The sequence below is a fragment of the Balaenoptera ricei genome, chromosome 12, assembly GCF_028023285.1.
Source record: "Balaenoptera ricei isolate mBalRic1 chromosome 12, mBalRic1.hap2, whole genome shotgun sequence".
Lineage (NCBI taxonomy): Eukaryota > Metazoa > Chordata > Mammalia > Artiodactyla > Balaenopteridae > Balaenoptera > Balaenoptera ricei.
The window spans coordinates 68,413,966-68,436,368 of NC_082650.1; the positions used below are offsets into that span (position 1 = coordinate 68,413,966).

The following is a 22,403-nucleotide window of genomic DNA, read 5'->3' on the forward strand; positions in this document are numbered from 1 at the left end:
TGTCCTTCAGGGAAATCCAGAAGAGCAAGGAGATGACCCCTAGCAGGGCTTGGCTCTCAGCTCAAGTTAAATTGTTCTGGGGAGGGTTTTTTTAATATATATTTTTTTCTAATTACAAAATTAGTAGACATTTGTTGTAGATGATTTGGAACAAAAATGCAGAAACCAAATCGATACTCTTTAGGCCTGCCACCCAAATCACTTAATCAGTCTTGGGTTATTTCCATTTCTTGCATGTATATATATAGACGCAGAGACCGTAAGTGGTTCTATAGTCTGCTTTTTTCATTTAACTTATGAACATTACATGTCATTGAAAATTATTTGATAATAAGATTTCTTACAGCACATTATCATCTGTCGTGTTTGAACCACAATTCAACTATTGCCCTCAATTTCTGTCCAAAGCTTAATTTGAAGTACGGTGTCTTACTTTAAGTGAATGCCTTGCAGAAATGATACCTGACCTCAGAGTAGAAGAATGTATGCATGCCTAAGTAGCGTTTAAGGGTATAACCTTTGTCAAAGTACACCTTGAACGAAGACAAAGGCAAGAAAATTCTGGTTAATTGAGCTAGACACATGATTTGAGATGTTGGGTAAAATCACTGACAATAGAGTATGTTGGAGATGGGGAGGAACCTTGGAAATCTCGTAGTCCAGCCTCATCATTTCCCAGGTAAGAAACCAAAACCCAGTGAGGTTGCTGAAGTCCCATAATGAACATTCTCCCAGCACCAGAACTAGACATCCTGACAGCTGTTCCACCACCCTCCTTACAGTCCGTCGACATAACACATCACAGACCTCCTTCCTCCTCCAAACAGTCTGCAAAACACAGTAGGACTGCTTCAGGAGATCTAAAGCATCTCCTCTAGGGTGTTCTGTAGAAACAGGCAGTAAATCCCAGGTAGGACCCTTGCCCGGCCCTTGCCTCGCCTACATACACAGGAACAGATCAATTTGGGGATCTGCCGAACTAAGCTCAACGCCTTCTTCCCTTTCAGAAGAGGATGATGAGAAATCAGATAGTGAGGGTGGAGACCTGGATAAACAGATGGGCGATCTGAATGGTGAGGAAGCTGACAAACTAGATGAGAGGCTTTGGGGTGATGACGACGGTGAGGAAGATGAGGAGGAAGAAGACAGTAAGACTGAAGAAACAGGACCAGGAATGGATGAGGTAATTAAAAGATTCCCTCCATCACGTAGTCCCTAGGTTGAGAGGAGGCAGTCTTCCTCCCAAATACCACTCCCTGCTGTTCACTGCTTGTCCTTTTCTGTCTTGGTTTTTCTTCTTCTGTTTCTTCCATCTCTGTTTCTTCTTTTTCCTCTGCTATCTAGGTTATTGATTGTCTTCACGGCTAAAAGAGTAGCCTGACCAGCACGTTCATGACAACTCCCCACCCCCGCTATTCACACACCTGCCCTCACTGCTGCCATCCGGGCAGACCTGCACGTTCCCTCCTGGATGACATAATGCCCTGTCGGCTGGATGTTTCCATGGGGTTGGCCCAATATGTGTCTAAGAGCTGCGTTAGGTAGGGTCAACTTACGTGAAAGCAGTTTTTCAGATTGAGAGCGAGGATTTTTGTGTTTTTTCTTCCTCTGATATTTAGGAAGATCCTGAACTTGTTGCTAAAGATGACAACTTGGATGCTGGGAAGTCAAACAGAGATAAAACCCAGCAAGATAAGAAGGGAGAAAAGGAAGAAGCAGAAGCTGATGATGGGCAAGGCCAAGATAAAATTAATGAACAAATAGACGAGGTAATGAGGATTCAAAACCAAGCTGCTCTCCTGACCTCAAGGCCAGGCCACTGCAGCGCACAGCTCCTGGGGTGTCTCAGGACATTTTTTTCCTGCTTATCATTTGTTTTCCCATTGCCTCATAAGGGAATGTGTAACAGAGCCTCTTAACCGGACAGAAAATATCTAACTATTGGTTACCGATGAGGTGGTCTTCATGCTGTTTGGACTCACGCTGTAGTTTGGAAGCTAAAACCTGTGGTCCTTTTCTATATTTCTTCCCATAAACTTCCGTGTCCTCTTTGAGATGAAGAACGCAGCACCTCTTATCAGTGGAGAATGTGCACTGAAAGTGAAACTTGAAATTCCAACATGAAAATTCAAAAAATATTGGTAAAATTCTAATGTGCGCTGGTAATTTTGGGGAAGAGACACTGTATTCTCTCAGCATAACTACAGTTGACCCTTGAGCAATGTAGGCGTTGGGGGCACTGACCATCTGCAGGGTTGGAAATCTGTGTGTAACTTTACAGCTGGCCCTCTACATCCGCGGGTCCCACCAGCCACGGATCTGTGTGGCACTGTAGCACGTATTTATTGAAAAAAAACGTGCATAAGTGGTCCATGGAAGTGGACCCACACAGTTCAGACCTGTGTTGTTCAAGAGTCAACTGTGCTTTGAGCTGATTATATGTGAATGCTACACTTTTTAAAAGTTCATTTTTATTTTATTTTTCCTGTTCTCTCCGTTGTCCAAAGAGGGAATATGATGAGAACGAGGTGGACCCTTACCATGGCAATCAGGAAAAGCTGCCCGAACCTGAGGCCTTGGACCTTCCAGATGACTTGAACCTAGACAGTGAAGACAAGGATGGCGATGGGGACACAGACCACGAAGACGGAGAAGGTGTGTCTTTCGAAACCTAAAGAGCCCGTTGGAAGTCATTGAAACTGAGCAGTAACCGATTTCTCTTCAGGCCAGTGTCATGGCCAGGTCATTATCGTGTCTGGTCAGCACAATTCCAGTTTGATAAAATTCCTCGCTTTTTCTTTGTTGTGTTTCTCCTCTAGGTAGACCTAAAGCTTGTAAACCAGCAGGTCTCGGTCACTCCTGTCATCTCCTACCCTGTGTTTCAGTGCTGCTGTCCCAGGTGGTGCTGTCACACGCAGCCCCATCGCCCCACGGTGTCACCACGTGCCCCGTCTCATGGGTTGATGTGAACACCGTGCAGTCCGGGTAGAGCCAGGCCTCGCGTGGAGCCCAGTCACAGCTTTCCTGGGAAAGTTGTTGATTGCTGTGCGTATGTTGTGTGTTTAGTCTGAAATATGAAATCATCATGGGGAGTGAAATGGAATAATCCCAAAAGAAATCACTTGGCGTGGCAGTACTCTAGCGCCTCTGTCACCCACTCTTCAATCCGAGTGTGACTCCTTTGGGGTGCTGTCTAGTATCAGAAGCTTGTGTACGCGGTGCCGCTGAAATAGAGAGCCCCCATCGTGGTGGGTAACCAGATGAAAGGTGGCGCCAGCCAAGCTCTGCTTCTTAGTGAATCAGTTATATATGTAGAAAGCTATTAAAAACACTGTATTGGGAAAAAAAGAGCAAGTTACAAAAGAATTAACGAGGGGTACCATTTAGGTGAAAATTTAATATAAGAACCAGTACTATATATCGTGTATGGATACATCAAATGTACGAACACATAGAAAGGAATAATATACAGTAACTTCAGGTTACGAGCTCTGAGGAAGTAGGAAGGGCAGAGGCATCCAGAATCCAGACAGCTGTGTCCAGAACCATTTATTTCTTAAAAACAAGTGACAAGTTTGATACATTTGTGGCAACACGTTAACATCTGTTAAATCTGGGAGGTGAGTATATGGCTCATAAATTTAAATGCATTTCTCACGTTTAAGGTATTTGGTAATTTGTGCTTAGAACAGTCTTCGCTCTGTGAATATCTAGTTTACTTTTTTTTTAATAAATATTTTTATTTTTTGGCTGTGTTGGGCCTTTGTTGCTGTGCGCGGGCTTTCTCTGGTTGCGGTGAGCGGGGGCTACTCTGTGTTGCGCTGCACAGGCTTCTCATTGCGGTGGCTTCTCTTGTTGCGGAGCACGGGCTCTAGGCACGTGGACTTCAGGAGTTGTGGCACGTGGGCTCAGTAGTTGTGGCTCGCGGGCTCTAGAGCGCAGGCTCAGTAGTTGTGGTGCACGGGCTTAGTTGCTCTGCGGCATGTGGGATCTTCCCGGACCAGGGCTCGAATCCGTGTCTCCTGCATTGGCAGGCGGATTCTTAACCACTGCGCCACCCGGGAAGCCCTCTAGTTTACTTTTTAAATGTAGTATAAGCTGCTGCTTCTAAGGCAGTTCCATTAACTTAACAATTTTGGAATCTTACTTCAACCTTAAATTCAACAACCAAGCATAAAATTAAAATCCACTGAGAATCTAATAAGCCATTTGCCCTAGAAAAATATCCAGGCTTGTTTTAAGCTATTGTGTACATAAACTAAGAAGCAATTACTATTAAAAAAATTTTTTTTAAGTTTTATACAGAAAAAAAAAAAAGTTTTATACAGTTCTTTCCATTTATAGTTACTACAAAACATTGGCTCTATTCCCCATGTTGTATAATACATCCTTGAGCCTGTCTTACACCTGATAGTTTGTACCTCCCACTCTCCCACCCCCAACACACAGACACACACACACACACACACACACACACACACACACGTAACCACTAGTTCTCTCTGTGAGTCTGAAGAAGCAATTATTTCAAAGAATTATTTGCTAACAAAATAACTGATTTCTGAAGTGCCCAAAGTATAGAAAAGCTCTTTTAAATAAACAAAATGTTTAAATAAGATTGTTCCCATTTGAATATATGTTGTATTTTCTGTATATGGTAAAGAATGATGTCTACCAATTATTCCCAGTGATAATTGAAAATTAGACTGGCATTTCCTATCTGTTCTAAAATATTCCTATTGTTGTGGTGGCTTTTAGGATTTTTCAGTGGATTACTTATTCTTTAATGAATTGCACCGTCTAAACAGTTGTATGCAATATGTAAGTACGGTTAAGAGCAGACGTAGGCAAAATTTTTCTGTGAAGGGTCGGTCAGATAATAAACATAACAGTCTTTGCAGGTCATAAGCTGCAACAGAGTCGCAAATACTCAGTTCTGCTCTTATAGTGTGAAAGTAGCCGTAGGTAATACAGAATGGATGGGGTAAAGACATAGGTAAACGGTTGGTGCAGCTGTGTTCCTATAAAACTTTTGGAGAAATTTGCAGAAATATATGGATGGCCAGATTTGGCCCAAGGACCATAGTTTGCCAGCTCCTGATTCGAGAATAATAATAAGACACTTGTGTAACTACATCCCATCTTAAGAAATCACATTGTTTGGTTTTTAAATTCTGAGTTCCTTCTTTTGGTTTCATCTGTCCAGAAGAGAATCCTTTGGAAATTAAAGAGAAACCAATGGATACTGTAGAAGCAGGTCATGAAGCCGAAGACATAAACGAAGAGATTGAGGCTGACCAGAATGAAGGTCAGGGTCAGCACGAGCCTGAGGGAGGCTCCAGTGAAGAGGGCCAGGAGGAGGGGGAGGAAGAGATGGACACAGGAGCTGACGACCAAGACAAGGATGTTGCCCAGCATCCTGAAGAGAACACAGAGGAGGAGCAGCAGTCTTTGGAGGACGAGGACGCCAGTGAGGAAAGTGCAGAGAAGGACGTCCCTGTTGACCAAGGTCTCCAGCCTCAGGTATCATGGCGGGTCTGGCTTGTCTTCGATTAAAAATAATGATGATGAGAAAAAATTACCTTCTTCCCACTGGAATCTCTCTTAGGCTACTTTGCCAAGCAGCTTTATGTTTCTGTTTAAGACCCGCTTTGGCTGATCCCCTCCCTGCAGACTCCCCTTGGTGAGGGGGGCCCCCCACCTCATCTTCTTCCTCCAGAGCAGTTAATGCTGTGTTTGATTTCCCTGCAGATGCAGGAAAAAGAAGAAGGGGAGAACTCTGACACAGAGCAGCAGGTGCCAGAGGCTACGGAGAGGAAAGAGCACGACTCCTGCGGGCAGACGGGCTTGGAGAGCGTGCAGAGCGAGCAGGCCGTGGAGCTGGCGGGGGCCGCGCCCGAGAAGGAGCAGGGGAAGGAGGTGAAGGGCCCTCTCTGCCTCGCCAGCTGCCCCTTGGGAGGGCCTCTTCTCCCTGTCCGAAACCATGTTCTATTGAGCAGTAGTTGGTTCGTGTGTGATGTTTTTTTGTGGTTGACATCCAAAATATCATCTCCTGTTCATTAAGAAAGTGGTCGTACACCTATTTTTATATGCCTCCTGGAACAAATCCCAGAATACTTTTACACACTTTAGTTAAGTGATGTGCATAATGAGAAAAAGTTATTAGAGTGTAGTTCTCTGTGGGAGAATCAAGTTCAAATTATATTTTAGCAAGCTCCTAAGGAAAGAAGGGTTGAATTGAGACTTCATGCAGTGGTATGGCTCTAGTGTCTAGTAGTGCTTCCCTTTTCCTTGCTGTTCACCAGGCTTCTAAACATTTTAATTTCAAATGGAAAGTACCTCTTCATTCCTTGACATAGGGTGATGTGTCTTTTGTGGCCCAGTTGGGGCACTGGCAGCCTGGAAGGAGCCCTGGAAGTTGGAGGGCCTGCTACTCAGAGGTTTCTCTGGACAACTCCCTTGGCCTCTCTGCACCCCTGCTTTCTCAGCAATAATTACAACGGTTTATATTTCTCATCCCCCTTCCAAACCATTTACTGAGCACCCATTAGGCGCTGAGCATTTCATTACTTTAGCAAGTCTTCATAGTGGCCCTATAAGATAGGTATTATTGTTCTTTGTATGTTCTCCATTTTAGTTTTTATTTTTTAAGAAGAACATTTTTCTTTTATCTTTGGCTGCGTTGGGTCTTCGTTGCTGTGCACAGGCTTTCTCTAGTTGCGGCGAGCAGGGGCTACTCTTCATTGTGTGTGTGCTTCTCATTGCAGTGGCTTCTCTTGTTGTGGCGCACAGGCCTCAGTAGTTGTGGCTCTTGGGCTCTAGAGCTCAGGCTCAGTAGTTGTGGCGCATGGGCTTAGTTGCTCTGTGGCATGTGGGATCTTCCTGGACCAGGGCTTGAACCTGTGTCCCCTGCATTGGCAGGTGGATTCTTAACCACTGAGCCACCAGGGAAGTCCTATGTTCTCCATTTTATATCTGAGTTAAATAAGCCCCAGTAAAGTTAAATGACAATCTCCAGAGTACCCAGCTGGTTGGTGATGAAGCCTGGTTTCAAATCGAGGTCTGTCCCGCCTTCAATGTAAGCCATTACCTCCCGTAGACAAGGAACTAATGAAGTCCTGCAAGAGGGTAACAGACTCAGGTCTAGATGCTCTCGTTTCTGCCCACAGGCCAAGCCTTAGTCATGGGTGAGTTCCAGAGCAGACAGGCAGGTATGGTCACAGTTGTCCCTTGGGGTCCAAGAAGGATTTATTCCAAGACCCCCCTGGATACCCAAATCCGAGGCTGCTCAAGTCCCTTATGTAAACTGGCGCAGTGCAGTGGGCCCTCCGTGTCCCCGGATATGGAGTGCCAACTGCATGTGACTATGAGATGAGAATGGTGAGAGGAGTTGTGCACAGTGCAGTTGATAACCAGATGCTTGCACAGCTTCCTCCACCTCATTCTTTGTGGCTTGGATTTCACAGGAACACGGCAGTGGAGCTGCGGATGCAAACCAGGCAGAAGGCCATGAATCCAACTTCATCGCCCGGTTGGCCTCTCAGAAAAACACCAGGAAAAACACACAGGTCTCTATCACTCTTCACCTAAACTTAGGTGAAGGCTGCATGTAAAATGATGTGCTAAATGTAATGGTTTTAAAAAAAAAAAACACCAAATTCCCAGCCTTTGCTGTCTCACCATGATGTCAGCCTTGGCGAGCAGACCAGGACTGTGGGGCTTTCCCAGCTGGGGCTTGTTCCCTGTGTGGGGACAGACACACACACACGCGCGCACACGCACGCACCCTTATCCTGTTCAGTTCTCATGGAGCCTAAAAACCAGATGTTGTGTTGTTGCCGAGGACTAACCAGTCTCACTCTGTTCACTGTCCATTCTCTGTTGTGTTTTATTTTTAAATTTTTTAAAATTTAATTTAATTTGTTTATTTATTTCAGCTGCACTGCATGGCTTGCGGGATCTTAGTTCCCCAACCAGGGACTGAACCCGGGCCCCAGCAGTGAAAGCGACGAGTCCTAACCACGGGACTGGCAGGGAATTCCCTCTTTTGTGTTTTAAAAATAAGGTTTTTTAAAATGGGGTATTATTCATGCATGTGATACAAAATTAGTAGATAGAAACCAATCCCCTAAAAAGCTTCCATTTTATTCCTGTCTTCAAGCCACCCAAGGGACTATCCTCAGAGCATATTGGTGCTGCCAGTCTTGTCTTCTTTCTAAGAGACTTTCTGCATATGTAGTATATATGTATGGATGTTTGTGTGTGTGCACCTCCCTGTGTGAGAGTGTTTCTTTGCCTCTTTGCCTTTATTTCAGGTATAGAAGTATATCATAGAGATTGCTCTGTATATGTATTTAGAGATCTTCCTATTAACAGCTTCACTGAAATCCACTCGTGTATGGTACACCTAATTAACTTAATCAGCCCCCTGAGGATAAACATTATGATTATTTTTACTCTTTTTGCCATTACAGACAAGGTTCTGATGAATTTCCTCATATTTCCCGCAGAGTTTTAAGAGGAAACCTGGGCAGGCCGACAACGAACGCTCCATGGGTGACCACAACGAGCGTGTGCACAAGAGGCTGAGGACTGTGGACACGGACAGCCACACCGAGCAGGGCCCGGCCCAGGCCCAGGCAGACGACGCAGAAGCATTTGAGCACATTAAACAGGGTAGCGAGCCCTATGATGTACAGACCTACGGTACGACGCAGGGAAGGCTTCTCCTTTGCTCACTGAGCTCTGTGAGCGCTTATGCTGTGTGCCCGCCAGGTGTTCTTAAAAGTCATCTTAGGAGGGAGGGGAAATGGCTTTTTAAACTAGTTTTCTTCTGATAAGAACTGTGCAGAAATACATTTTGTTTTTGATGTAAAGGTGTCTGTAGCCAAGTGCAGGGTTTCAGTGCTCAGGGTTCTGGGTCTAGTGTAAGCCTTTTAAATATCTTTGGTAATGGTTGGCTGTATCCAAACCCAGCACTGATCTCAGGGATTCTGAGTAGTGGACATTTCTTCATAATCACCAGGCAATGGTAGGAGCTGTGAACTTGAAATATGTGTTTCAAGAAAGGAGAGAGGACTTCCCTGGTTGGCACAGTACTTCCCTGGTTGGCACAGTGGTTGAGAATCTGCCTACCAACGCAGGGGACACGGGTTCGAGGCCTGGTCCGGGAAGATCCCACATGCCACGGAGCAACTAACCCCGTGCGCCACAGCTACTGAGCCTGTGCTCTGGAGCCCGCGAGCCACAACTACTGAAGCCCACGCACCTAGAGCCTGTGCTCCACAATAAGGGAAGCCACCACAATGAGAAGCACATGCACTATTACAAAGAGTAGTCCCCGCTCACCGCAACTAGAGAAGGCCCGCATGCAGCAATGAAGACCCAACACAGCCATAAATAAACAAACAAACAAGGAGAAAAAAGATCTCAGCATAGAAAGGGAGTAGTCAGTCGTCACTCAGTCTCCGCTTCAAGTTCTCTTGGTAACTTTTCACTGTTTCGTTCCTAATATGTAAGCTGGTGTTAATAATATGTACTGTGAGGATGGTACAAAAAGACTGCTCTGCTGTGGATTACTCTTTCCGCTCCCTGTCCCCACTTTTAAGAAAAATGAAGCAATACCAGTGATGGCTGCCATGCATGGAGCTTTTACCTTGTGCCCAGCACCATTCTGAGCCTTTGCGGCATGATCATGGAGTTCCTCTAACAGTCTTTACGAGCTAGGATTTCTCCATTTTATAGATCAGCACACTGAGGCCGAAGATGTTTAAGAACTTGTCCAAGATCACGATGCTGGGATTCCCATGCTGATCTTTCTGTGCCCCGTGCTGTTATACTTTATCACTACAGTTTTTCCACCCGTAACTTGGCAATGAGGATAATTCCATTAGCTGCTCTGAGTCATGTGCCTGGCATGTTTATTCTGGTTCAATCTCTGGTCATAGCAATAAAAACCCAGCTAAACATTCAACTCTATGGTCACATGTATAGTTACACTATATCCTTGAAGCTTCTGGCCGGGGGGCGGGAGGGGGGAGTGTTAAGTACTTAACATCAGTAGGTCACAGACAAGCCAAGTACTGTGTCCAAGCCACATAACCAGTCAGTGGCAGAATCTTGGAAACTACGAATGACCAAAAGCACACCCACTCGTGATGACTTTGTTCTGCAAAGAGCTAACCTTTTCATGTGTGTGCACTTTGTTGGCAGATGTGGCTAGCACGGAGCAGCAGCAATCTGCAAAGGACTCCAACAAGGCTCCGGAGGAGGAGGAGATCGAGGATACCTCCATGGACGCGGAGGAGCCCGAGGAGCTCAGAGCAGTAGACACAGAGCAGCTGAAGCCAGAGGAGGTCACGTCGGGAAGCACAGCCGGGCCAGGTGAGTCCTGCAGTGAACACACCCTCCTGCCTGAGCTCTCGGACTCAGAGAAGCCATTTCTCTGGTACTGTAGTCGCATTTGGTCAGTTCTTTCCCCATCCTAACCCATGGCTTAGATATTCATTTGCCCATAATAATTCCCCTATACATATTTCATTTGGGAGTAGGAAGGTGGAAGGTGTTACAGGACGCTGTCCTTCACGGAGACCCTTGAAACTTGAGTTTCAGACAAAATCCCAGCAGTCTTTTTTATTTCTTTATTTTATTTATTTTTAAAATGTATTTACTTATTTATTTATTTATTTATGTCTGCGTTGGGTCTTCATTGCTGTGCGTGGGCTTTCTCTAGTTGCAGCGAGTGGGGGCTACTCTTTTGTTGTGGTGCACGGGCTTCTCTTGTTGCGGAGCACAGGCTCTAGAGCGCGGCTCAGTAGTTGTGGCACACAGGCTTAGTTGCTCCGTGGCATGTGGGGTCTTCCCAGACCAGGGCTCGAACCCGTGTCCCCTGCATTGGCAGGTGGATTCTTAACCACTGCACCACCAGCGAAGCCCAACCCAGCAGTCTTTTTTAAATATGTAGAAGAAAACAGAATAGTACACATACTCCAGTATGACCAGAAGATATATTCTTTTTTTTTTCTTTCTTTTTTTATTATTTATTTATTTGGTTGCACCGGGTCTTAGTTGTGGCAGGTGGGCTCCTTGGTTGCGGCTCACTGGCTCCTTAGTTGTGGCACGCATCTGGGATCGAGTTCCCTGACCAGGGATCGAACCCGGGCCCCCTGCATTGGGAACGCGGAGTATTATCCACTGTGCCACCAAGGAAGTCCCCCAGAAGATATATTCTTGATTATTAGAGAAACAATATTTTAAATTATATGAAAATATACTATATTTAAACATTTTATTTAAAGAAATGTTTAAAGAAATAGAATAGGGGAAGTGCATGTGAGAAGGTAACAAAACTTCTTACATACAGTTCCATTTCATAGCTGACCAAGTGCTATTACAAGGCTGTTTTGTTTTTTTTTTTTAAATTCATTCAACACATGAAAAAATAGCTTTATCAGCAATGGTATAAGTGCTAATTCAAAAGAACTTGCTAAATTCAAAAACTTTTCCTTCTGCGTTCGTCTTCTCAGGGGTGTTAGAACTGCTGACTGCCCGGCTGTTACAGGACAGTGGGAACGGCGCAGCTCTGTGATTAGACCTTCCTAGATCCAAATCCAGACTTTCTCTTACTTACTTACTTTATAGGTTGAGGCAAATTATTTGTCTTCTTTGTCTCAGCTTCCTCATTTATAAAATGGAGCTATGATGTTATTTTAGTTTTTGGTTCTGTCAAAGTTCTGCATGCACATAGTTTATTTATTTATTTGCATGAACATAGTCTAATGGATCACACGGTTCTATGAGGCTTGTCAGGGTAGAACAGTCTCCCCCCACTTCCGCCTCCCAGAACAGCCGCCTTCCATATCAGGGTGGGGAGAGGGGGAGGTTAAGGGAGTGAGAATTGGCAGACTGTCTCAGAGAGAAAGGACACGTGGAGCCGAGGTGTTAATGTGCCGGGGAGTGAATGAGTGAAGTCTGAGTAATTGTTAGGATTGACACGTGACTGTGAAGGCTGAGTCTTCATGTTGACATTATGGTGTGAGAACAGGCTTTGAAGAGATGGAGATGGAGACCCAAACTGTTAACACAGAGGAAGACCAAGACCCCAGGACAGACACATCCCACAGGGAGACACAGAATGAGAAACCAGAGAGAAGCCGAGATTCGACCATTCATACAGCCCATCAGTACCTTGTGGACACGATTTTCCAGGTACTAAAACTTTCACAAATTACTACTTCAATAAGTTGACAAAACATAATTATAAGTTGCTTTTAAACAACTTAAGACATGTTTGTCTTAAGAACTTTATATAGCATCTGGTTGTTTTGGGGTATCATATCCTTATCAGTCTTCTAAGGAGTACTGTTGGTACGACATGTGTTCTCTGAGCAGATAACACACTTCTAACGGTTAATCCCAGGGTCACCGTGGATGGTCTGTGTCCTGACCTCGCCACGATGGTGGGTCTTGTCCTCGGACCTCTGGCTCTCACATCTACTCCTCTCACATCCACCAGCCTTGTGTGAGGAGCCTGCAGGACAGTTAAGTTTATGTTGGTTAAGTAGTAAGAATCGTTGACTTAATGCCTGCATTTAGGAAGAGCCAATTAACTGAGTTGTTTTCTCTAATTCTTTGACTTAATGATAGTCTAGATTAATTAAAGAATATTTCCATTATTGATATCTTCCTGGGTATTTTGTTTGTTTTACTGGGATGGATTTATTAAATGTTAAAATTTCCTTTATCCATTTTGCCTCTACATAATGGGAAGGAGAAGAAGAATGGTTGTCTGGCGTCTTAATTGTGCCATTAAATTTGCTCAAGTTTTGCATCTCAGGGGGAGTTCATACTGCAGGGAAGAAGGCAACCAGGTATAGTGAGTTGGTGATTCCAACCTGGGTCTCCTCTATCCGTGGCTTTTCCCTCTTAGCCCTTCTTAAAAGATGTCAATGAACTAAGACAGGAGCTGGAGAGACAGCTGGAAACATGGCAGCCACACGAATCTGGAACCCCAGAAGAAGTAAGTCACTGGTCTTTTTATAAAATACCTTGACTTTTGTTTTTTAAGATACAGGAAACTTAATAGGTTCTTAACTCCAATTACCTTGGTCAAAGCGACCGAGTATATGGAGAATATAATTATAATTCTGAAGCCTACATCTATCCATTGTTTTCTGCCTGCTTTGCCACTAGATCTGTAGCTTAATTGAAACAGAGAGAAACTGGTGTGTTTAATTCTTTAACTTCCATTGCTCAATCTGTAATGGATGTAATAGATGTGACAGTGGTTGAAACATGGGGCAAAAGTCTATACTGTGTCACTCTCTGAATAGGCCACCTGGAACATTGCCAGCTGATACAATATGGCAGTGTAGATTAACCAGATGTTTCCTTTTCAATGACCTTGCATTCTAAATTTACTAAATACACATATTTTAATTTTGTATCTCTTATCATTATTCTCACCACATGTATGTATTGACTGCTCTGCCATAATTGGCAAAAAAAAACTAACCATGGAGCTTTGTATTCAGGAAATAAGAACACTGCTGAGTGTTACTTGAGAGGTTTGCACTCGTCACTTTTGTTTTTGAAACATGAGCCTGAGAGACCATGATTAAGTGGCTGGATCTCCTGGCACCAAAATTACCCATCACAGCTCCCTCTCCACGTGAAGGGTACACATTATATACTCCTCATAGGTGATGTGAATAAGGGATTGATTTGGTCATGAATTCCAATATTTTATTACCTTACTTTCTCGTTGGAACTGCGAGTTGTGGCTTCGGCGGAAGAGGAGACATGTTTTTAATTTTTAATTAATTTATTTATTAATTGTTTTTAATTTTTAAAAATTTTATTTATTTAATTTTGGCTGCATTGGGTCTCCATTGCTGGGCGCGGGCTTTCTCTAGTTGCAGCGAGCAGGGGCTACTCTTTGTTGCAGTGCGCGGGCTTCTCATTGTGGTGGCTTCTCTTGTTGTGGAGCACGGGCTCTAGGTGCGCGGGCTTCAGTAGTTGTGGCTCTCGGGCTCAGTAGTTGTGGCTCGCGGGCTCTAGAGCGCAGGCTCAGTAGTTGTGGCTCAAGGGCTTAGTTGCTCCGTGGCATGTGGGATCTTCCCGGACCAGGGTTTGAACCCGTGTCCCCAGCACTGGCAGGCGGATTCTTAACCACTGCGCCACCAGGGAAGCCCAGGAGGAGACATTTTAAACTAGGTGAATCAGAGAGCAGCTTGACAAGAGAAGCAGGTTGTTTTCTACTGCTTTGCTTCAGGCCTTCATCTTGCTGTAATGACTTTGGTTGGCTCCAGCCTTCTAAGGGTAACTTACATGTTGTTGCTGTTGTCACAGGAGAAGGCAGCAGTGGAGATGTGGCAGAGTTACCTGCTCTTAACTGCACCTCTTTCACAACAGCTGTGTGAACAGCTTCGTCTCATATTAGAGCCTACCCAGGCCGCCAAGCTGAAGTAAGTCTTCTCCATTGGATGCACTCATGGTGCCCTGGAAAGATGGCAGTGTCATCTTTTCTGCTGAGCTTAGCACGTAACAGCTATGGTGCTGGCGTCTAGGTTGCCACTTCTGCTGCACAGGCTCTAGTATGGCGTTCCTTACCTCGTTGCCATTTTATCATCTCTACCACAGAAGTTTCTGTGAAGTTCAGTATGAATGCACTTTCTGTGACTAGTTAATTAATACCTGATGGGAAAATTGGCTGAGCCTTGGGTGTGTGTGCTGCTCACCTTCTACATGTTGGGTCACTCACTTGCTGCATGCATCACTCACCTAGATCTTTCCAAAGATGTGTCCAGAAGCATAGTTTCAGAACACAAAAGAGAATCCAAGACTTAATGTTCAATGCAAACATGTTTTTTCTTTTCAAAAAGTGTTTTAAATTTTCTAAAAGGACCTAATTATTCTTGCCACATACATGTCCAGTTTTTCTGGCTGCTGATCAAGAAGATCCCAGCCCTTAATAATCTCAATGGACAGTAACACTTCATTGTGCCAGGTTACTGGTTATTTGGTATAACTGGTTATAAGTTATTATTACTGTGATTTTATCCTTAATCTTGCTCCTGTTTGGTTAAATTTAACAGAGGAGACTATCGAACTGGGAAGCGACTGAACATGCGGAAGGTCATTCCATACATTGCCAGTCAGTTTCGGAAAGACAAGATTTGGCTTCGAAGGACCAAGCCCAGTAAACGCCAGTATCAGATTTGTTTGGCTGTCGATGACTCTTCTAGCATGGTAGACAACCATACCAAACAGGTAAGGAGGAGAAGTGTAGTGGCAGTTTGATGGGCCACCTGAATGTTTTAAATATGTTCTGGCTAAAAAACACTTTGAAATACCAGTTAGTTTGTTCTGAGAATATGAGACCATATTTGAGAAGATCTAAGATTTAAAAAGAGTTCAAAGGGGCAATTTCAGGACGTCTCAAAAAATTTTGGTGTCCTACTGCTGTAGGTCGTTTAGATTGTTGTGTTTCTTAGCCTTGCTGTGCTATTGTCTAGTTGCAGAGTAAGTAAATTTGTCAGTGTTTACTTTCCACAGAATGAATGTACTATATTCTTTAAGACCATGCACAACGTAATATCTGAATATCCCTGATTTTTTAAGAAGATGTCTTCAGTACACGTTTCTTTACGTCTGTGTAGAGTTAGTGTTCTATCAGTAGTAACAAGGCTTAGGAGCCTGGGTGGAGTTACAACCCACCCCTCCCCGTCAGGGACGTGGAGAGTCGGGGGGTCTTTGCAGTGATGCTGTTGCCCAGCACAAGTCAGCGAGCAGCCTGAAGTCTGTGCACAGGCTCTGCTGGAAAAAGTGTAACCTCTGCACCTGTGTTCAGGTCTCACCTCCCCACTTAGTACCGCATGACTTTTGCCCAGTCTGTCAGTTTTACCTTCTGAAAAAATGATTATAACAATACTTACCTCAAACTCAGAGTTGTTATGAAGACTAAGTGAAATCATGTATGCAGAGCACTCAGTTTAGCACCTGGCACTTGATACATGTTCAGTAGATGTTAGTTGCTACAAGTATCGTCATCTTTTTAACTGAATTTAAATTCTAAAACTATACTGTCATTTATGCATAGATTAGAATAAATTGGTTTTTAAGATCTTTTACCCATGAGAGATTACTTTATATAGTCAAAAAAGGGGAAAGAAACCTTAAAAATTTATGGACCAAATTTCTCAAGATCGCTTTTATTGGATGATGTCTAGAGCAGACCTTTCCTACTAGTATAAAGGATGTTGGGTTTCGGCGCTTGTGCTATTAGCCAGGGCCTAAGGCTACCAAAGCCACCAAAGCCTCTGAGTTGGTTATGAATAGCCATATTCATGTTGTTCCCCTGTGTGCCATACCAAAAAAGTAGTGTTTTCTGTGGGAATCTTGGTATAAAAAAGGTTGAAAGGCATTAGTGTAGAGGATATTCCGATTTCTTCAACCCTTCACTTTGTTTCACAGCTTGCCTTTGAATCTCTGGCTGTGATTGGAAATGCTCTAACCTTTCTGGAAGTGGGTCAGATTGCGGTGTGCAGGTAAGAGTGCCTTTTAATCCCATTGGGAAAACCAGCCTCTTTTTTTGCATGACAAAAAATAACTCCCATTGTATTTGGTTTTTCTCCCCCAAGTTTTGGAGAGTCCGTAAAGCTGTTACACCCATTCCATGAACAGTTCAGTGATTACTCAGGGTCCCAGATTCTGCGGCTCTGCAAATTCCAACAAAAGAAAACCAAGATTGCTCAGGTATGCTGATGACTTCAGATGTCTTCTGAAGTTATTTTATGGTATAGGAGAGACATAATTTTTAGAACTCCCTCCTCCCCAGTATGGTAAAATTTACAATAGAGAATAGTCCCAAGCCTCAGCCTGTGTACCACTGGAAGAGAATCTCCCTTGGCATCCATTATTAAATAGGATGTGATCTCTTTTTCTCAGTTTTTCAAAGATCATTTGACTTTGCATCATTGATTTTCTGGCTCCCTATTTTGAGAGGTTTGGAACATTTTGGAAAAATGAACCACCTCCCAGTACCCTTATCAAGTGGGTCAAGGCCAATTTCTCTCTACCATTTAGCCTAGAGAAGAAACGATGTGAAATAAAGCCAGTGACTTGCTCAGGATGGCATACGTTCTAAACACAGCATGGGATAACAATTTTGTCCTCCTGATTCCTGCCGTAATTTAGCCTCCTTCACGTTACACTGGACATTTTTTCTTGCCTTCTTTTTTTTTGCTCAGCTATTTTCCTTTCTTGGAAGAAGACAGCTCTTTGGTTCATTTGGGGGAGTTACTGACTTATTGTCCCCCAGAGGAAGTGTTTCTTTTCCTTTGGGGTGTCTCGTAGAACACTAGTGGGGTATATGCCATGGACACAGGTCTTGTCTGTGCTTGAGAATGCCAGCACCCAATGTAAATGCCAAGTGCAAGGATTGTCGGTCCTTTACGGATGGATGGAAGGGACAGTTTGATTGCTATAGATTTGAGATGGTTATCTGATAATCACTTAAGTGCCAGAAGTAATTTCAGTCTCTGTGATAGTGGGAAGAGAGCTTAAATAGTTTTCTAATTGTCTATTTCTGGTTTAGTTTCTAGAGTCTGTAGCCAACATGTTTGCAGCTGCTCAACAGCTCTCACAAAACATCAGTCCAGGTGAGCTGCGTTCTTTGGTCCTTGCTAATAAAATGCTTTTCTGTTCTTGTACTATTTGCAAGTTGCTTGTTTTCATCTCATTGTACCCATCACCATCTTTTAAAGTGTATGCTCTATAGGAAAACACATAAACAGAGGATGATGCAGAGGTATTAAACATTCATGGAATTTTTTACTCACCCGTTCATTCATTCAAAAATTTTTATTGAACCCATACTCGAGAGGCTTATAATCAAAGGAGAAGGTAGACACCAACTAGTTTGTAATTAACTAGTATATACTCATTTGATAGATTTGAGTTCAATTGTGAATGAAAGGAGTAAGGGTGTGTGGAATTCAATATAATGAGTATTCTTCAATATTTTAATAACAAAGGAAAGAGGAGAAGGACATGATTCAGAAACCAGCTAATCCATCCATGATTGATTTGGGGCTTTTGCAGCACACCAGTTCTTTTAGCCTTTCCCTAAGTCCTCAATTCTGATTGTACCATGGGAAGACTTCCTTTTGAAGGTCATTCACGCCTCTCAACACTTGCTAACCTTCCTTGACAGAAGACAGCCTGCCCTTAAGCACAACAGTCTTTCACTGGAAACATTATATAATATGCTAAAAATTTTAATACATTTTTTTATTCACTGTTCATTTTAGTGGTCCCTTCTATTTAAGTTTTTGTTTAAATTTCTCTTTAAGTTTTTTTCAAGAAAAAAACAGAATTTAGGTACAAGAAATTGACAGAAATATGAAACTAATAGACAATGACTGAAATTTGGAAGATACAGTTCTAGCTTTCTGATTTGGGCACTTTCTTCTAATGGTCTACTCAGGACTGCTCTTTTTATACTTTATATCCATAAACATGTTTTAATTCTCACATGTTGCTGTACAACAAAGTTGATCTAAATGTGACATTCCCCAAAGCACTACTGGGAAATTGTTTTATTGACAGAAGTTTTGTATGTTTTTGTGCAGCCTTGTCTGTGACTCACGTGTTCAAAGTAATAGATCTAATTGGAGGCCCCCTTTATTTGTGCCCAGAATTCACCAGTTTCAGAGAACTGCTTGGTTTTAATAGCACAGAGAAAGTCTGCACTAATTTGTCTTACTGTCCGTAGTTTATTTTTGGCTGCGTTGGTCTTCATTGCTACGCACAGGCTTTCTCTAGTTGTGGCGAGCAGGGGCTGCTCTTCCTTGTGGTGCGCAGGCTTCTCATTGCAATGGCTTCTCTTGTTGCAGAGCACGGGCTCTAGGCACGTGGGCTTCAGTAGTTGTGGCTCGTGGGCTCTAGGGTACAGGCTCAGTAGTTGCGGCGCACGGGCTTAGTTTCTCCACGGCATGTGGGATCTTCCCAGACCAGGGCTCGAACCCGTGTCCCCTGTATTGGCAGGCGGATTCTTAACCACTGCGCCACCAGGGAAGTCCCCGTATGTAGTCTTTGAGTTGCCGTTTGAGTTGAGTTCCTCTCCTGCTGTATGTTCTACTACAGAAACTGCACAGCTCCTCCTGGTGGTCTCTGACGGACGCGGCCTTTTCTTTGAGGGCAAAGACAGAGTCCTAGCAGCAGTTCAGGCCGCCCGGAATGCTAACATCTTTGTCATTTTTGTTGTGTTGGACAATCCCAGTTCACGGGTGAGTGATTACTAAAAGCCACTTTTCTGGGGATTCCCTTCAAGCTGTTCTATCTGAAAAATGGCCTGGGTCTCACTGTCATACCAAGAACTCCTATAACATTCATGGCATCCTGAAGGGCACTGTTCTAGGCATTTTATAATTATTTTCTCATGTAACCGAGCAGTAACTCAGTGATGTAGGGATGGTTATTCCCACTCTACAGTGAAGGACAGAAACACAGAGGTTGTAGGTAACGACAAGGAAGCCAGTATTCAGACTGACTCAGAGTCTGTCCTCTTAACCACTTTCTGTGCTGACTAGTACTCTGGTGGGTCATCTCCCTCTGCACAGCGTCGCTGCAGGTATCGCAGCCTTGATGATGGGCCCTGTCCGTTGGAAACATAGACCAGCCTTTCCAAGTACTTGGATCTCAGCAGTGCCCTTCTCAAAGGAGGAAGCATCAGTTGCTACATTAAGGATGTCCACGGGGTGGTTCTGTTCCAGGGGAAGTACTGTCTCTGCAGGTCACATTAAGGCCTGGATAGCAAGTTGAAGATTTAATGTGAATTATTCCAAGTAGAGAATAGGAAATACCATCGTAGGGAAATCAGGTTTGCTTATCTACCCCTTTCCTTCCCTTTTAGTGGCCATTCTCCTGGAAGGGCTGCTCAGAAAGAGATTTGCCTCCTCCTTATTGAGAGTTCTGTTTTACTTAGTAATTAATAAGAGCTATTTTTATAAGCAGGAATTAGACATGTGAGACCTAAAAATTGTCTGCAAAGGAGATCATAAAAGAGCTAGCTATGGACACTGATTTAGTTTTTCTTTTTATTTCTAAATGTTTTTTCTTGCCAGGATTCTATCTTGGACATCAAGGTACCAATATTTAAAGGGCCTGGAGAGATGCCTGAAATCCGATCCTACATGGAAGAGTTCCCATTCCCGTTCTATATAATCCTGCGCGATGTGAACGCACTTCCCGAGACGCTCAGCGATGCTCTCAGGCAGTGGTTTGAGCTGGTGACGGCCTCTGACCACCCGTAGAACAGAAGGAACACAGTCCTAAGTGAGACTTTGCGGTCAGAATGTCACACTGCTTGCCAGGTGCTCCCTTTTGGACAACTGTTTCTGAACTCCCAGCTCGAAAATGGTATTTAATTTTGACTTGATTTATAAACATTCACCCAACAGCTACAAAAAATTTTACTGCAACATACATTTTATTTTATAATACGATTTCAGAGCCTAGAGGAAACTCTTCATGCTCCCTGCTGTGCCTGGGCTCCAGTTCTTGTAATAAACTTGGGGCCATGAAGGAACAGCAGCAGCAGGTGTCTGTGGTCTCGTACCTGGTGGGTGGCGCTGCCCTTCAGGCTCGTCTCGGAAGTCCTGGCCCAAGAGGAGGCTGCACCCCACCCTTGGGGCCCAGCTGCCTGCCTTCCCTCCCAGGGACCCTGGACACCTCCATGAGGAGGTGCTGCTGGAAGCATGGGACTGTGCCAGGCCTCTGGGCAAAGGACTAAAGGGAACTCGTTCCCCTTTTGACCCTGCGCTAATAAGGCTTGGCCTTGCGAAGCCCACAGTGTGTACCCGAAAGCTGTCAAGTGGCTAAGGCAGCTGCGGTTTCTTTAGAGAGTCTTTTTTTACTGTGCTTCTTATGAAAGGAACTAACTTCTGTACGAGGGTAGGAGGCTTGTGGTATGTGTGTTTTTTTATAAAACCACCAGACATCATGGGAGCCCAAATCATCAGAAAATGACCCTTGGGCCATATATGAATGACATGGCTTTTCAGTGTCCTCCTTCACCTTTGCTGCTTCGGGAGACTATGCAATGATGGAAAGATGATTTTTCCTTTATTTCATCCTCTCTGTGCCATGGTTCGTGCTGTTGTAGTAATTTATTTCTTTAGTTCATTTTTTAACAGTTAAGAGGAAGAATCATTCCTCACACTGATTTCACGTTGAACCAAGCCTGTCATGCTGGAAGAGAAGTGCTTCAAGAGAAGTAGCAGAAGAACTAAGCAGCCACATCTTTTTTTCCAGTCAAAAATCCATCAACGGTTTTTAGGCAGTTTTTACTTGGCCAAAAAGCAGTGCTTGAATACTTAACTGTGTGCTGTGTTCTATTTAAGTTCTGACTGTCAGATGTTCTTTCGCAGACAACATGCCATGACGTAATCGTCTATCTCCATGTCTGTTATCAAGTTACGCTGTGAAGTGTGCCACCCTTTTGAGGTGGTCCTCAAAGACGCAGTTTACTTGTTGTTTAACCAAGTGTCCTAAAGCATGTACCTGAGGTTATATCATTTTTTATTCTAAAAAGCTATGCAGCTTATATTCTGAAGACTATTAAAAAATATACCACTGTTGATGTAACTTGTGACCATTCTTAATGGAACATGACAGGAGTGTAAAAGGTGCGCCAGGGGGTCTTGTCTGCTGGATCAGTCAGCTGTCAGTCACTAGTTTATGCTGTGTATCACGACTCCGCAACTTCAGTGGCTTATTTCAAGTCAGGGTCTGTTTCTTGTGGTTACGTCTGTGGGGGGTGAGCCTCAGCATGCTGGCCTCATGGCAGAAGAAGGGCAAGCTGGTGGACACACACAGTGGCTTGTAAAGATGCTGCTCCAAGATGAAATCTGAGTGTAAGAGATGTATCACTGGCCAAAGGCCTCTGTGGGGCAGGAAGTTTAATCTTCCAGCAGGGAGGGAAGACACTAACATTATGACTGTGATGCAGTCCATCATATCTACCTTTAATTGACAGGACAGGCTAAGCTGAAGCATCCCAACTGATGTACCAGCATAAGTGATTCCCTTGGCCCTGGGATAGCTAATAGGGTCTGGAACAGAAGAATCTCAGTAAGCAGGTTACCCAAGAGTGCTATCTTCAGTTTGTGCTGTGAGAGGAAAAGGGTTGGGAAGCACAGGAGCAGACACAGGAGACCCATCAGGAACTGAGAGCATTGGTTAGGAAGAGTGACACACCTGAGTCACTTTAGAAGAAGCTACTGCGGATAGGCTTGCTCTCTCACACTCTCACTTGGAGCTCAACCTTTACATTTGCCTTACCTTCCTCTCCACCTCCATCCAAACCCCAAACTTGTCCGGTCTAACTTCTGGATACTTAA

General features: G+C 43.9%; 2 protein-coding genes across 4 annotated transcripts in view; one reads left to right on the forward strand and one right to left on the reverse strand.

Moving 5' to 3' along the window:
- Positions 1-21,641, forward strand: part of MDN1 (midasin AAA ATPase 1) — a 158,572-nt gene extending 136,931 nt beyond the window's left edge. For both annotated transcript variants that reach the window (XM_059941583.1, XM_059941584.1), the window contains 17 exons: positions 1,008-1,183; positions 1,620-1,769; positions 2,508-2,655; positions 5,207-5,523; positions 5,752-5,919; positions 7,467-7,568; positions 8,511-8,706; positions 10,213-10,383; positions 12,044-12,207; positions 12,929-13,018; positions 14,350-14,465; positions 15,096-15,270; positions 16,474-16,547; positions 16,641-16,755; positions 17,597-17,660; positions 19,147-19,289; positions 20,127-21,641. In XM_059941583.1, coding sequence (XP_059797566.1) covers positions 1,008-1,183; positions 1,620-1,769; positions 2,508-2,655; positions 5,207-5,523; positions 5,752-5,919; positions 7,467-7,568; positions 8,511-8,706; positions 10,213-10,383; positions 12,044-12,207; positions 12,929-13,018; positions 14,350-14,465; positions 15,096-15,270; positions 16,474-16,547; positions 16,641-16,755; positions 17,597-17,660; positions 19,147-19,289; positions 20,127-20,315 — 2,558 coding nt within the window. In that variant the 3' untranslated portion in view covers positions 20,316-21,641. The remainder of the gene's footprint in view (positions 1-1,007; positions 1,184-1,619; positions 1,770-2,507; positions 2,656-5,206; positions 5,524-5,751; positions 5,920-7,466; positions 7,569-8,510; positions 8,707-10,212; positions 10,384-12,043; positions 12,208-12,928; positions 13,019-14,349; positions 14,466-15,095; positions 15,271-16,473; positions 16,548-16,640; positions 16,756-17,596; positions 17,661-19,146; positions 19,290-20,126) is intronic.
- ANKRD6 (ankyrin repeat domain 6) overlaps positions 1-22,403 on the reverse strand; it is a 247,184-nt gene that overhangs the window by 18,378 nt on the left and 206,403 nt on the right. Inside the window, exon 17 of one of the 2 annotated variants that reach the window (XR_009506217.1) lies at positions 12,512-12,529. The exons of the other annotated variant lie outside the window; for it this stretch is intronic. The gene's annotated coding sequence lies outside the window, so the exon portion shown is untranslated. Of the gene's footprint in view, positions 1-12,511; positions 12,530-22,403 lie in introns of those variants that run through there. 2 annotated transcript variants of the gene reach the window in all.